We start from the raw sequence: 12846 nt of genomic DNA on the forward strand, positions 1-12846 counted from the left end.
TGAATGGAACTACTTTATACACCGCTCATTCTGAACGTGTTTTACGTTCAGAATAAGCTGCCGTTTACGTAGTGTGAACTCACCCTTAGGGTGCATTCACACTGAGTAAACGCTAGCTTATTCTGAACGTAAAACATGTTCAGAATAAGCGGCGTCTAAAGCAGCTCCATTCATCTCTATGGGAGCCGGCATACGAGCGCTCCCCATAGAAATGAATGGGCTGCTTCTTTCACTCCGAGCAGTCCCATTGAAGTGAATGGGGAGTGCCGGCGTGTACGCTCCGGCATGAGCAGAGCTTGCTTTCCATTCACTTTAATGGGACTGCTCGGAGTGAAAGAAGCAGCCCATTCATTTCTATGGGGAGCGCTCGTATGCCGGCTCCCATAGAGATGAATGGAGCTGCTTTAGACGCCGCTTATTCTGAACGTGTTTTACGTTCAGAATAAGCTAGCGTTTACTCAGTGTGAATGCACCCTTAGGGGGCATTCACCCCGTGTAACGCGGCACTGATTCTGGCACGATAACTTGTGTAAGAAATCAGCACTGCAAAACAGAATCCTGTTGACTTCATTGAAGTCAATGGGATTCTGTTTTTTGCAGCACAAGTTATCATACAAGAATCGGTGCCCGTGTGACGCAGCATTGAAAGGAATGCAGAAATGTTTTTGCAGATATATATATATATATATATATATATATATATATGTGTTTTTTATAGTCTCAGTATCTCCTGATGTATTTTGGTAATGGTCTTTGTTCTCTATTTTAGATGATAACATTAACCAAAACTACGAACCTTCTGGGAGAGGCTTTACTAGGCAGAGAGGTCAGTGCTTTGCTTTCGGTTGTTGTTTTTTTTTTTGTTTTTTTTTTGTTGCAGGTTTTGCCGCATTTCTTTAGACCAGGCTAGTAGTGAGTGGAGATGTCTGACACTTACATTAGATTTTCCTATTCCTTTGAAGCCACTTCAAAATCTTGCAGTTTAATCTGTAGCTGTGAATGTCTGTGGCCGTAAGACTATTGTATGGACGTCAGCTTATATTGTCTAAATAAGAGATGTTTTATTCCAAGACCGTAAGAGCACTGCTGCATCTTTTTCTAGTTAGCAGAGAATTTGTCATTTTCTGTTTTTGTCATCTGCCCTTCTATAGCCATTGGATCGCTATTAATCCTTATGCACACAACTGTTAGTATTCATAGTGCTAGACAAGGATTTTGTGGCCAGCACACTGACCCATTCATTTTTATGGCTGTGTACGGGACCCGAGTAAAACTGAGGACAGGTCCTAGAATTGTCTGTTTTGTGGTCCAGGGGTCATAGAAGTGCAAATGTCATCCATGTGCCATTCAGTCATGACCCGGCTACAAGCGCACATGTGGTCTAACCCCTTTAGTTGAAATGAATAAACCATGAGTCCCCCCCCCACACACTAAAAATGTCTGCTCAGGCCGGTTCACATCAGTGTTTGTGCCAATCCGTTCCTGAAAAATGTGGAGAGAAAAGTCCTGCAAGTGGCGCTTTTCTCTCCACACGGGTCCTCAGGTTTCCTAAGGTAACTGCTTTTTTAATAGGATTAGGTCTCTGTTGGGGGATTCCCCCCCCCCCAGTGGACTCACCAAATGGAAACCCATTTGCGGATGTGAACTGGGCATTAGCTGTGATAGTAGTTTAAAAAAAAAATAAATCCAATAGTAACTTTATAGTAAGTTAACAATCTATAAGAACTTGGACAGAGCCGTGTCCCTCGTGGATGGTCGCTTTTCTATTTTCTGAAAATTAAAATGTCTATTGGTTTGTTTAGGTGATAGAAATGAGAGAGGCAGTGTCAGTAGGGGTAAGTTACTTACAGGTGGTCGCCTCATTATAGTGAATCTGTTCATGATTAGTTTTGTTTTTCCCCGTTTCTGCACCATTTTCCATATTTCTCGCATGCCCTTCTTATCCGGATGGCAGTAGGTGGTGGTGTGTGACCATATAAATTACCTGGCCGCCTCCTTACAACACGCAGCTCTTTGGGGACTAGTGTGGGCGTAGTGGAGGGGGCTGTGTGATGTATATGGCCACATGACCCTTCACCACCCTCCATGTTTTAGATTGGAGCACTAACAATGGAGGAGACACAGGCTGCCGAAAATGGGGCTGGGCAACATCAGAAATATTTAAAGTGGCTCAGAAGTAAAATGACATGTAATGGTAATCATTTGTGTGACGTACTTAGAGGACTTTCATGGTACGGGGTACAGGCAGTTCTATATACTGCTGAATTCAGCACGCTGTCTGCTTTCCTGATCTGTACCCCGGGTGAAGAGCTTGTGGTCCCAGTACCGTAGCTCTTTACAGTCAGGGTGTTTCTGACAGTCTGTCAGGACAGTCCTTTTGTACAAGCAGCGCCTATCGCACTGTGCTCTGAGACCTGGGAGGAACGCCCCCTCCCCTCCTGATAATACCTGTCTATGGACGAGCACTGTGAGCAGAGGGAGGGGGCGTTCCTCCCCGCTCACACAGTACAGTGCTATTGGTGCTGCTTGTACAGAAGGTCGGTCCTGACTGACTGTCAGAAACACCCTGACTGTAAAGAACTACGGTACGGGGACCACTAGCTCTTCACCCGGGGTGAATTCAGCGCACTGTCGGCTTTCCAGCAGTATATAGAACTGCCTGTGCCCCAAACCCCTGAAAGGTCCTCTTTTAAAGGGGGGGCAACCCCTGTGAAACTGTGACTGTTGTCCACCCTCTCCTCTGAATGCACCCAACATAATCTGCACCCCATGTTCAGTGATATAAGTGTTCAGGACAAGTTGTATGGAAATGGGTAAAAACTAGAGATGAGCGAGTACTGTTCGGATCAGCCGATCCAAACAGCACGCTCTATAGAAATGAATGGATGCACCTGGTACTTCCGCTTTGACGTCGGCCGGCCGCTTAACCCCCCGCGTGCCGGCTACGTCCATTCATTTCTATGCGAGCGTGCTGTTCGGATCATCTCTAGTAAAAACGTGTGTCCAAAACCTCTCCATTCAGCAGATGCCAGCCTTCGCTCATGGGTTGGTTCACAGCATATGTGGGTAAATACTTACTGATTTTTGGGCAAATTAATGTGTGAATAAGAGCCCATTCAGATGACAGGTGGCCGTGTGCCAGTGGTCAGTTCATGGATCTGATTCAGCCATTGAGGGTAATGGATTTTTGAGCAAAGTCTCTGCTCAGTAATGTGATAGGACGTACAGCGGCATTGCTAATCTACTTGTCATTTTGATTTGGGTAAACTAGTAAATACAGGAATGTCTTTTGCCATCTTGTCATGTGATGGGATCTTGCATGGATATAGCATAAGTTTATGATCTGACCTGTCATGAGCAGTCCTCAGAATGAAGGGGCTGCAGGACTGATGGAGCATTACACCCATAGATTATAGTACTGATCGTATGTGATATGGCTACAGCAGGGGCGCACCTAAAAACCACCCATGTAGGACATCAATGTATTTGGTGATTTGACCCTAGTGAAAGTCCCTCTAATAATGTTACACCTGACATGTGGCGGACAGCAATCCACAATGCTGAAATGAAAGGGTTGTCAGCAAGCAGATTACTCAGAAGCCCTGAATTGATGAAAATTTTGTGGAAACTGAAGAACTTTTCATTGTTAGGTGTGGGAATTATGAATGTAGGTAAAGGAAACTGAATCCATATTTCATATGTCTGGTATATACTGATATCTAAGCTTGGTCTTAACCCTTACACCAAATGACAGGTCATCTTTTTTTTTGTTAGTATGGTTTAGAACCGGTCAGAAGGAAAAAAAACATCAACATGTTTTGCCTTTTGGGCTCTTGTATAGTCAGAATTTTAGCCACAAGTGTGACTTTTGGGGAGTTTAGTGCCTGGTTTTGACTGGAGCCGGGGTCTGCCCAGGGTGGCCTCACCTCTGATGTGTCAAAGCAGGACAGTAACGGCGTGTTGTGATAGGTCTGAGCAGTCGGACCCCACTAAATCAAGCTGTTTCTTATCCTTTAGGTGGGGAATGATTTGTAGAGATGGAAATGCCCCTTTTTCCATAATCTAGTCATTTATCTGTTTTATGATCTTCTATTTAATCTAAAATCCTTAGGTCGCTCAGATCGAGGAAGAGGAGGGAACAACAACACTAGAGGTAAGAAAAAAAAAAATATTTGATATATTTTATTGGACTGGAACCATTTTACGTCAGAAAACCAGATCACTTGGAGGCTCCTCCTGACTCCAAAAAGGGTCCTAAAAGAAAGCGCTTCCAGCAAGATAGATCATCCTTATGTCAGGAAAACCTTTTAACGCTCCCTTTTTCAATTGTTGATCAAAAGCAGTGTAAGTGGTATTCCCGTCTCACACATGTATGGCATGCTATTAACGTCAGGGTTGGTTCACATCTGCGTTGGTATTCTGTTCGGGGGGAGTCCGCAACAGATTGCCAAATGCAGATGAGAATGAGGGGTCAGATAGATGGAAGTCCCACAGGTAGGATCTGCCTCTCCAGACTGGGGTTTGATTGACTTGCTTGGGCGCTTCATAAGTTTGGGGGTCCTGTGGCTAGTCATGGCTGATTCTCATAGCCCTGGATTAGTACAGCTGACTTACACCAGCATCACCAGTCCCGTAGAGCAGAGGTCCCCAACCGCCGATCCGTGAACCAGTACCAGGCCGCGGGGCAGTTGCACTGGTCCGCATACCAGCGGCGAGGAGTCCACAACACTGACGCTTGGTTGTTGCTCATCGGGATAAGGTGAGCCAGGACCCGCTGTATGTCCGGGATTCTAATACTATGAAGGACATGCAGCGGGTCTTGGTTCCACCCCGCACTCGCCTACCAAACTTTGGGCAACTACATTACACGTCACTTGTCCCTATGACGTGTAATGTGGCTGTAGTGAAGTTAATAGCAGCATTAGGAGAGATATCCGTCATCAGTAGCCATCTTCATAACCTGCAGTGTCTGTCATCAGTAATCTACACCCCCATGCTTAACCCCACCCCCCATCCTACCCCTTCCCGCCCCCACCGGGCCATAGAAAAATTGTCTTGCTGAAACTTGTCCCTGATGGAAAAAAGGTTGGGGACCACTATCACATGTCCAGGTCCTCTGGTGTTTTGCACTGACCACTCTCGTTTTTATTGTAGGATTTGAGTCGTTTGACAGTCAGGAGCGCACTGGGTTTTCTAACAGAGACGGTATGTCTGGGTTTTATTTGCCTTTTCTGCTTATACAATAGTTTTTTTGTTTTTTTTTTTACTACAGAATTTAGTTCAGTGTTGAAGAAGCCCCAAAATCTCTCGTCGTACATCAAAATCCAGGTGGAAATCTGTCAGATTCCTTTGTGTATTTCTGCATCTGACCTGAGCAGATCATGATGTCCTTTTGCAGTTTTACTTTGCATTAGAGAAATGTACGACGCTCTAACCCTGCAGTAACAATTGTTGGTGTCAGTATCTTCGGAAAGTGTATTGACCAGTGTGTAAGAGGTTAACACATCTTGTCCCTGGTGTGTTACAGGATTCAGAGATGATCAGAACAATGACCAGTCACGAAGAGGAGGTAAAATAAATAAATATAGTTGGACACTTAAGCAACCTTTAATAACCACAAGGATTTTTATTGAGAGAACTCAAGAGCGTAGTATAATCCAGCCGGCATCTGCCACTATCAGCTGTGAATGGTGCTGGCCGCAATCGTGATTCCCACGTACAGAATTATTTTTAAATTTGTAGTTATATAAAAGTTAAACATTTTTGCAAATATAAGTAATTAAACATTTATCAGAGTTGTAAAGATTTTCTCTAAATATCTTGTGGTCACAGTCTTGTTCGGTTGCCAGCGGATATGACCACGAATGCGGGAACTTTCTAAGGTCAGGAAATCAGCCATGGATTCTTTATTGTGGTCGGGATCTCTTCTGATACATGTAGTGTCCCTGCCTGATAACCCGGCTACAATAAGAAAATCATAGCTGAGTTCCTGACAAGTTTCTGCATTAGTGGTTGTAACTAGAGATGAGCGAGTACTATTCGAAGCGGCAGTTTTGAATAGCACGCTCCCATAGGAATGAATGGGAGTGGCCGGTGCACTGGGGGTTAAGCAGCAGGACACCGGACCCAGCTGCATGCCGGCTGCGTCCATTCATTCCTATAGAAGCGTACTATTGAAAACTGCCGCTTCGAATAGTACCTGCTCATCTCTAGTCGTAACAATTGGCAACCGATCAAGATAACAGACTGTCACCACTAAGAAAGTGAGAGAAAATCTTTAACACTTTGCAGAATTTTTAATTACTTAAATGTTTAACTTTTAATTATCTACAAATATACAGTAGGGATGATCATGTCCATGGGAATACCCCTTTAATCTTTTCCATACTGCTACCATACGTGCCACCATAATGTACTGAAGGTCTTCCCTTTGGGGTGGCATCCGAGGGCAGTCATCTGTCACCATGAGCCCCGGGAGCCTATTGGAAGTTGTGTGTAATAGAAGTCAATGGCTTCTATGGGAGATCAGGGTCTAAAAATACAAGTGAAAAAGAATGTCACCCTCATAGACACTAGGTATTGTCTGTAAATGTCCAAACGATTACAAACATCCCAGTCCCATCCAGGTCAGTAGGAGTCAGTTGCAAATGGACTATGTGAAAGATTAACAAAATGGGGGAAACTTAGTTTTCTGCTGCAGGTTAAGTAAATTTGATGAAACAACAAAGCGCCTTTTTGACATTTACAGAGTGAATTCATTTCTCTTAATTTTGCAGGATTTAGCAATGAAAATTTTAGGTCAAGAGGGAGAAGAGGCGGCGGAGGCAACTTTGGGGGATCTTTTCAGTCTGGTATGTTTGACTCGTTTCTATAGACTCCCTAGTATTTTGTGACGGTCTCTAATCCTACAGTGTCCACTGGTCCCCTTCATGGCACAGTGCATGTCTGACACTGCAAAGGCAAGTAAATGGCTGCTGCATATATATATATATATATATATATATATACTGTATATAATATATATATACTGTATATAATATATATATATATATATATATATATACAGTCCTATGAAAAAGTTTGGGCACCCCTATTAATCGTAATCATTTTTAGTTCTAAATATTTTGGTGTTTGCAGCAGCCATTTCAGTTTGATATATCTAATAACTGATGGACACAGTAATATTTCAGGATTGAAATGAGGTTTATTGTAGTAACAGAAAATGTGCAATATGCATTAAACCAAAATTTGACCGGTGCAAAAGTATGGGCACCTCAACAGAAAAGTGACATTAATATTTAGTAGATCCTCCTTTTGCAAAGATAACAGCCTTTAGTCGCTTCCTGTAGCTTTTAATCAGTTCCTGGATCCTGGATGAAGGTATTTTGGACCATTTCTTTCTACAAAACAATTCAAGTTCAGTTAAGTTAGATGGTCGCCGAACATGGACAGCCCGCTCTCAAATGATCTGAAAACAAAGATTGTTCAACATAGTTGTTCAGGGGAAGGATACAAAACGTTGTCTCAGAGATTTAACCTGTCAGTTTCCACTGTGAGGAACATAGTAAGGAAATGGAAGACCACAGGGACAGTTCTTGTTAAGCCCAGAAGTGGCAGGCCAAGAAAAATATCAGAAAGGCAGAGAAGAAGAATGGTGAGAACAGTCAAGGACAATCCACAGACCACCTCCAAAGAGCTGCAGCATCATCTTGCTGCAGATGGTGTCACTGTGCATCGGTCAACTATACAGCGCACTTTGCACAAGGAGAAGCTGTATGGGAGAGTGATGAGAAAGAAGCAGTTTCTGCACGTACGCCACAAATAGAGTTGCCTGAGGTATAAAAAAGCACATTTGGACAAGGCAGCTTCATTTTGGAAACAAAGATTGAGTAGTTTGGTTATAAAAAAAAAAAAAAGGCGTTATGCATGGCGTCCAAAAAGAAACAGCATTCCAAGAAAAACACTTGCTACCCACTGTAAAATTTGGTGGAGGTTCCATCATGCTTTGGGGCTGTGTGGCCAATGCCGGCACCGGGAATCTTGTTAAAGTTGAGAGTCGCATGGATTCCACTCAGTATCAGCAGATTCTTGAGAATAATGTTCAAGAATCAGTGACGAAGTTGAAGTTACGCCGGGGATGGATATTTCAGCAAGACAATGATCCAAAACACCGCTCCAAATCCTCAGGCATTCATGCAGAGGAACAATTACAATGTTCTGGAATGGCCATCCCAGTCCCCAGACCTGAATATCATTGAACATCTGTGGGATGATTTGAAGCGGGCTGTCCATGCTCGGCGACCATCTAACTTAACTGAACTTGAATTGTTTTGTAAAGAGGAATGGTCCAAAATACCTTCATCCAGGATCCAGGAACTGATTAAAAGCTACAGGAAGCGACTAGAGGCTGTTATCTTTGCAAAAGGAGGATCTACTAAATATTAATGTCACTTTTCTGTTGAGGTGCCCATACTTTTGCACCGGTCAAATTTTGGTTTAATGCATATTGCGCATTTTCTGTTAGTATAATAAACCTCATTTCAATCCTGAAATATTACTGTGTCCATCAGTTATTAGATATATCAAACTGAAATGGCTGTTGCAAATACCAAAATATTTAGAACTAAAAATGATTAAGATTAATAGGGGTGCCCAAACTTTTTCATTGGACTGTGTGTGTATATATATATATATATATATATATATATATATATTTGACCCACGGACCCTCGCAGCCATATAGGCCTGGAGAACCACAGTACAAGGGGTCGCTGGGTTAAGGGTAGGGGGTTCTGGTTTTTTGTTTAGTGAATTCAAACTTTCAGCCAATTTTTTTTTTTTTTTTTAAATCTAAAAACCCCTAATTTTATTTGATTTTTTGTCCTAAAACGTTAGGTGACAATGATGACACAAATAACCAGAGAGATTTTGGAAGAACAGGTAAGGCTCATCTCCCCCCTCTTCCCCATATTTATACACCAGCCTTCTGGCTTAAACATGACGTCCTCCAAGTAAATCTTCCTTCATACCTTAAACTGCTTAAAATGAAGGGGTTAATGTGCGGGTGACATGTAGCTGGGAAGAAATTACTCTGCCACAATATTGCTTTTGATTTGGGATTATATTAAAGTCCTGTTGTAGCCCCTGTAGTTCATCTCTGTACCTTACACTTACTTGCCCCCATGTTTTTTGACTTTTGTGCCTCCCCATAAGTATGAGAATGGGTTTTCTTGCACCCTTGTCTGACAGTAGTGATGTAACACAGACATATGCCGTCCTGTCCATTCATATCTATGGAGCTCTGTCAGTCCCATAAATAAAAGGGGAGAAGCTGCTCCATTCAGCCGGGGGAGGGTCTCCAGTTCATATGAATAGGGGGGATATATGTTTAAAGTTTGCTATTGTCTGGGGGTGTTTGGTGACTAATTTTCTAACATATTTCATTAACCTATCTAACTTTATGTCTAATAGAAAACAGGCTGTAACATTTTCCTTAGTAACCCTCTGACCTGTTACTAGGAAAAGTCCACACCCCTTTCTATTGTGAATATGGGGGGTGAGATATAGTAACTTAATTTGTCTGACAAGCAGTCGGGAATGTGATTTTATTAGCAGCCAGAACTGCTATAGACAAAGTGCAAGTTGCCGACAGTGTATATGTCAGGTTGTGTTCTGGCTCTGACCTATGTGGTGATAGCAGACGTCCCGAGTAACGGGTGAGTTATAGGGGCTGCGAAGGAGAACGTTACGGCTTGTATAGGATGTTATTATACTGCCGATCAACAATCTGTTATGACAGGAATCCAGCCTGTTAATAATATAGATAGGTTGATAAAGTGTATTACTGCAATGGTCACCTAACACCCCCAGCTCTTAACGGGATTCTATCATTAAAATCTTTTTTTTTTTTTTGTCAATCACACGTAGGAATAGCCTTAAGAAATTCTATTCTTCTCCTACCTTTAGATGTCTTCTCCGCGCCGCCGTTCAGTAGAAATCCCGGTTTTTGTCTGTATGCAAATGAGTTCTCTCGCAGCACTGGGGGCGTCCCGAATGCTGTGAGAGAACTCTCCAGTGCCGCCTCCATCTTCTTCAGGAACAGCCTCTTCACATTTCTTCTGGTCAAACACAGGCCACAAGAAAATGGCCGCTTGCTTACTGTGTAAGCAGGCATGTTTCTTGTGGCCGGCAGGCAGGCGCAGTCGGCTCTGCCCAAGGCCTACATGTTTTACCCCCAGCGCCGGAAGAAGACGCGTGAAGAGGCCATTCCTGAAGAAAGTGGAAGCGGCGCTGGAGAGTTCTCTTGCACCCCCAGTGCTGCAAGAGAACTCTTTTGCATACAGAAGAAAACCGTGATTTCTACAGAACGGCGGCGCGGAGAAGACATCTAAAGGTAGGAGAAGAATAGGCTCTCTTAAGGCTATTCTTACGTGTTAGGGAGAAAAAATGTTATTTTAATGGTAGAATCCCTTTAACCCCTTCCCGATATGCGCCGTAATAGTACGGCGCATGTCGGGTCTGTAATTATAGCAACTGCCCGGGAGCCGAGCGGCCGCCATAGCCGCCGGGTGTCTACTGCTCTAAGCAGTAGACAACCGGCTCTAATGCCTCCGATCGGTCCGGGGACCGATCGGAGGCATTAACCCCTCCGGCGCCGCGGTCAAAGGCGCCGGAGGCACCGTTTTCCCGGCGGCGCATGGGCGCCGCCATTTTGGCCGGGATCGCCGGCTCCTGGAGCATGCTCCAGGGCTGACGTCCCGTTGCCATGACAGCCGGGAGCCTTGTACAGGCTCCCAGGCTTGTCTGCAAATCCTCTCTTTTGCAGGTTGGTCTATGCAGCCTGCAAAAGAAAGGATGCTTTTTTGCAATGCATTAGCATTGTAATGCATTGCATTAGTGATCAGACCCCCTGGGGTTCAACACTCCTAGGGGGTCTAATAAATGCAAAAAAATAAAATAAAAAGAATTAAAAGTTCAAGTCACCCCCCTTTCCCTAAAAAACATATAAAAGTAGTTAAAAACTGTGAAACATATACATGTTAGGTATCCCCGCGTCCGAAATCGCCCGCTCTACAAAGCTATACAAATATTTTTCCTGTTTGGTAAACGCCGTAGCCGGAAAAATAGTCGAAAGTGCCAAACCGCCGTTTTTTCACTGTTTTGATTCTGATAAAAATTTGAATAAAAAGTGATCAAAGCAATAACATTTCCCGAAAATGGTAGAACTAAAAAGTACACCCGGCCCCGCAAAAAATGACGCCCTATGCATCCCCGTACATGGACATATAAAAAAGTTACGGCTGTCGGAATATGGCGACTTTTAGAAAAAAATTTTTTTAACAGTTTTGGAATTTTTTTTTAGGGGGTCAAAATGTAAATAAAACCATATAAATTTGGTATCCCCGGAATCGTAACGAAACACAGAATACAGGGGACAGGTCATTTTGGCTGCACAGTGAACGCCGTAAAACCAAAGCCCGTAAGAAAGTCGCAGAAATGCATTTTTTCTTCAAATCCACCCCATTCTGATTTTTTTTCCTGCTTCCTAGTACATTATATAGAATAATTAATGGTGGCATCATGAAGAAAAATTTGTCCCGCAAAAATTAAGACCTCATATGGCTCTGGGAGAAATAAAAAAGTTATGGGGTTTAGAAGGAGGGGAGTCAAAAACGAAAATCAAAAAATGCCATCGGCGGGAAGGGGTTAATAACATGAGCCGGATGTTGTTCAGTCTGTTCTCCCCCCCTTACCTTCTTACCTCTATGTAATACATTTGCTTTCGCTTATAAACTAAGACAGACTTTTGGTTTTATTTTAGGTGGCGGATTTGGTAGAAGAGGTAAAGCCCTTACACTATTAGTATTGTCTTTAAACTTTTTTTTTTTTTTTTTTTTAATAAAGCCTCGTTACATTATTGGGCATCTGTTTTAGGAGGCAGTATAAAAGAGCAGGTTTGTGGCATCGGGGTGTCTGACGACCTCAGGTGCACGCTATAGCATATATTCTTCACTCATGCTGTATACCTGTAGTGTATATGGCGGCATACGTCCACTAATGGTCAAAACTGTAATACGGATGGTGGACTGGAACGGGCAAAATTCACCACTGGAAATGTGAAATAAAGCAGCCATGATGATGGGGGGGGGGGGGGGGGGTCAATTTCTTCCAGTTTTTGGCCTGTCCTGTCTCTGCTGTAATATACTCGCCTGCGTGATCTAACCTAAGCTCTAGCAGAAAGTTCATTTGCTTTCTTTTCTTATTTTAGGTGGTGGGTTCGGGAGAAAAGGTAAGTCCTCCGCCTACCGACCACTCCCAACTATACCCTGTAATAGTCTTCGAGGACTGAGATATTAATGACCTATCTTAGTGTGATAGAGGTCTGAATCCTGCCGACACCTCAGGACTGCGGCCTCTTGTCTATAGGGCAGAGCCTCCTGCACGGTATAAGGCGCTATTCACACAGCAGAGGTGGAATTTGAGGTCCCTATTGCTGTGTAACACTCGCTGACTGCATGAATCCGCCAAATCTCGCGCAAGTTCTGCTATTGAGTCAGTGAGGTCGGGCAGGTCGCTTTATCATCAGTATTTAAGCTTCAGAAAACCCCTTTAATGTTATAATCCTTGTACTACATATTGATGACTTTAGTGGATTTATGTGATATTTTTTTTTTTTTTTAGGTGATGATGAAGATTTAGACAACAGGAGGGACTTTGGTCGGTCAGGTCAGTGCTCTGGTCATGAGTCATATATACCGCCATCTTGTGTCCCCTGTTAGTCGGGCAGTTGCATAAGGATGGGTTCACACTATAGTTTAATGAGTGACATGAAATAACAGATTCAGA

The 12846-nt window shown here is 43.3% G+C and overlaps 1 protein-coding gene across 1 annotated transcript in view; it reads left to right on the forward strand.

The window, feature by feature from the left end:
- Positions 1 to 12846, forward strand: part of DDX4 (DEAD-box helicase 4) — a 30519-nt gene that overhangs the window by 2345 nt on the left and 15328 nt on the right. Inside the window, exons 4-11 of the mRNA XM_075266289.1 lie at positions 770 to 826; positions 4112 to 4153; positions 5155 to 5205; positions 5273 to 5328; positions 5528 to 5569; positions 6777 to 6851; positions 11822 to 11842; positions 12269 to 12289. Of these exons, the coding sequence (XP_075122390.1) occupies positions 770 to 826; positions 4112 to 4153; positions 5155 to 5205; positions 5273 to 5328; positions 5528 to 5569; positions 6777 to 6851; positions 11822 to 11842; positions 12269 to 12289 (365 nt within the window). The remainder of the gene's footprint in view (positions 1 to 769; positions 827 to 4111; positions 4154 to 5154; positions 5206 to 5272; positions 5329 to 5527; positions 5570 to 6776; positions 6852 to 11821; positions 11843 to 12268; positions 12290 to 12846) is intronic.

This window comes from Leptodactylus fuscus, chromosome 1 (genome assembly GCF_031893055.1).
Source record: "Leptodactylus fuscus isolate aLepFus1 chromosome 1, aLepFus1.hap2, whole genome shotgun sequence".
In the NCBI taxonomy this organism is placed as follows: Eukaryota; Metazoa; Chordata; class Amphibia; order Anura; family Leptodactylidae; genus Leptodactylus; species Leptodactylus fuscus.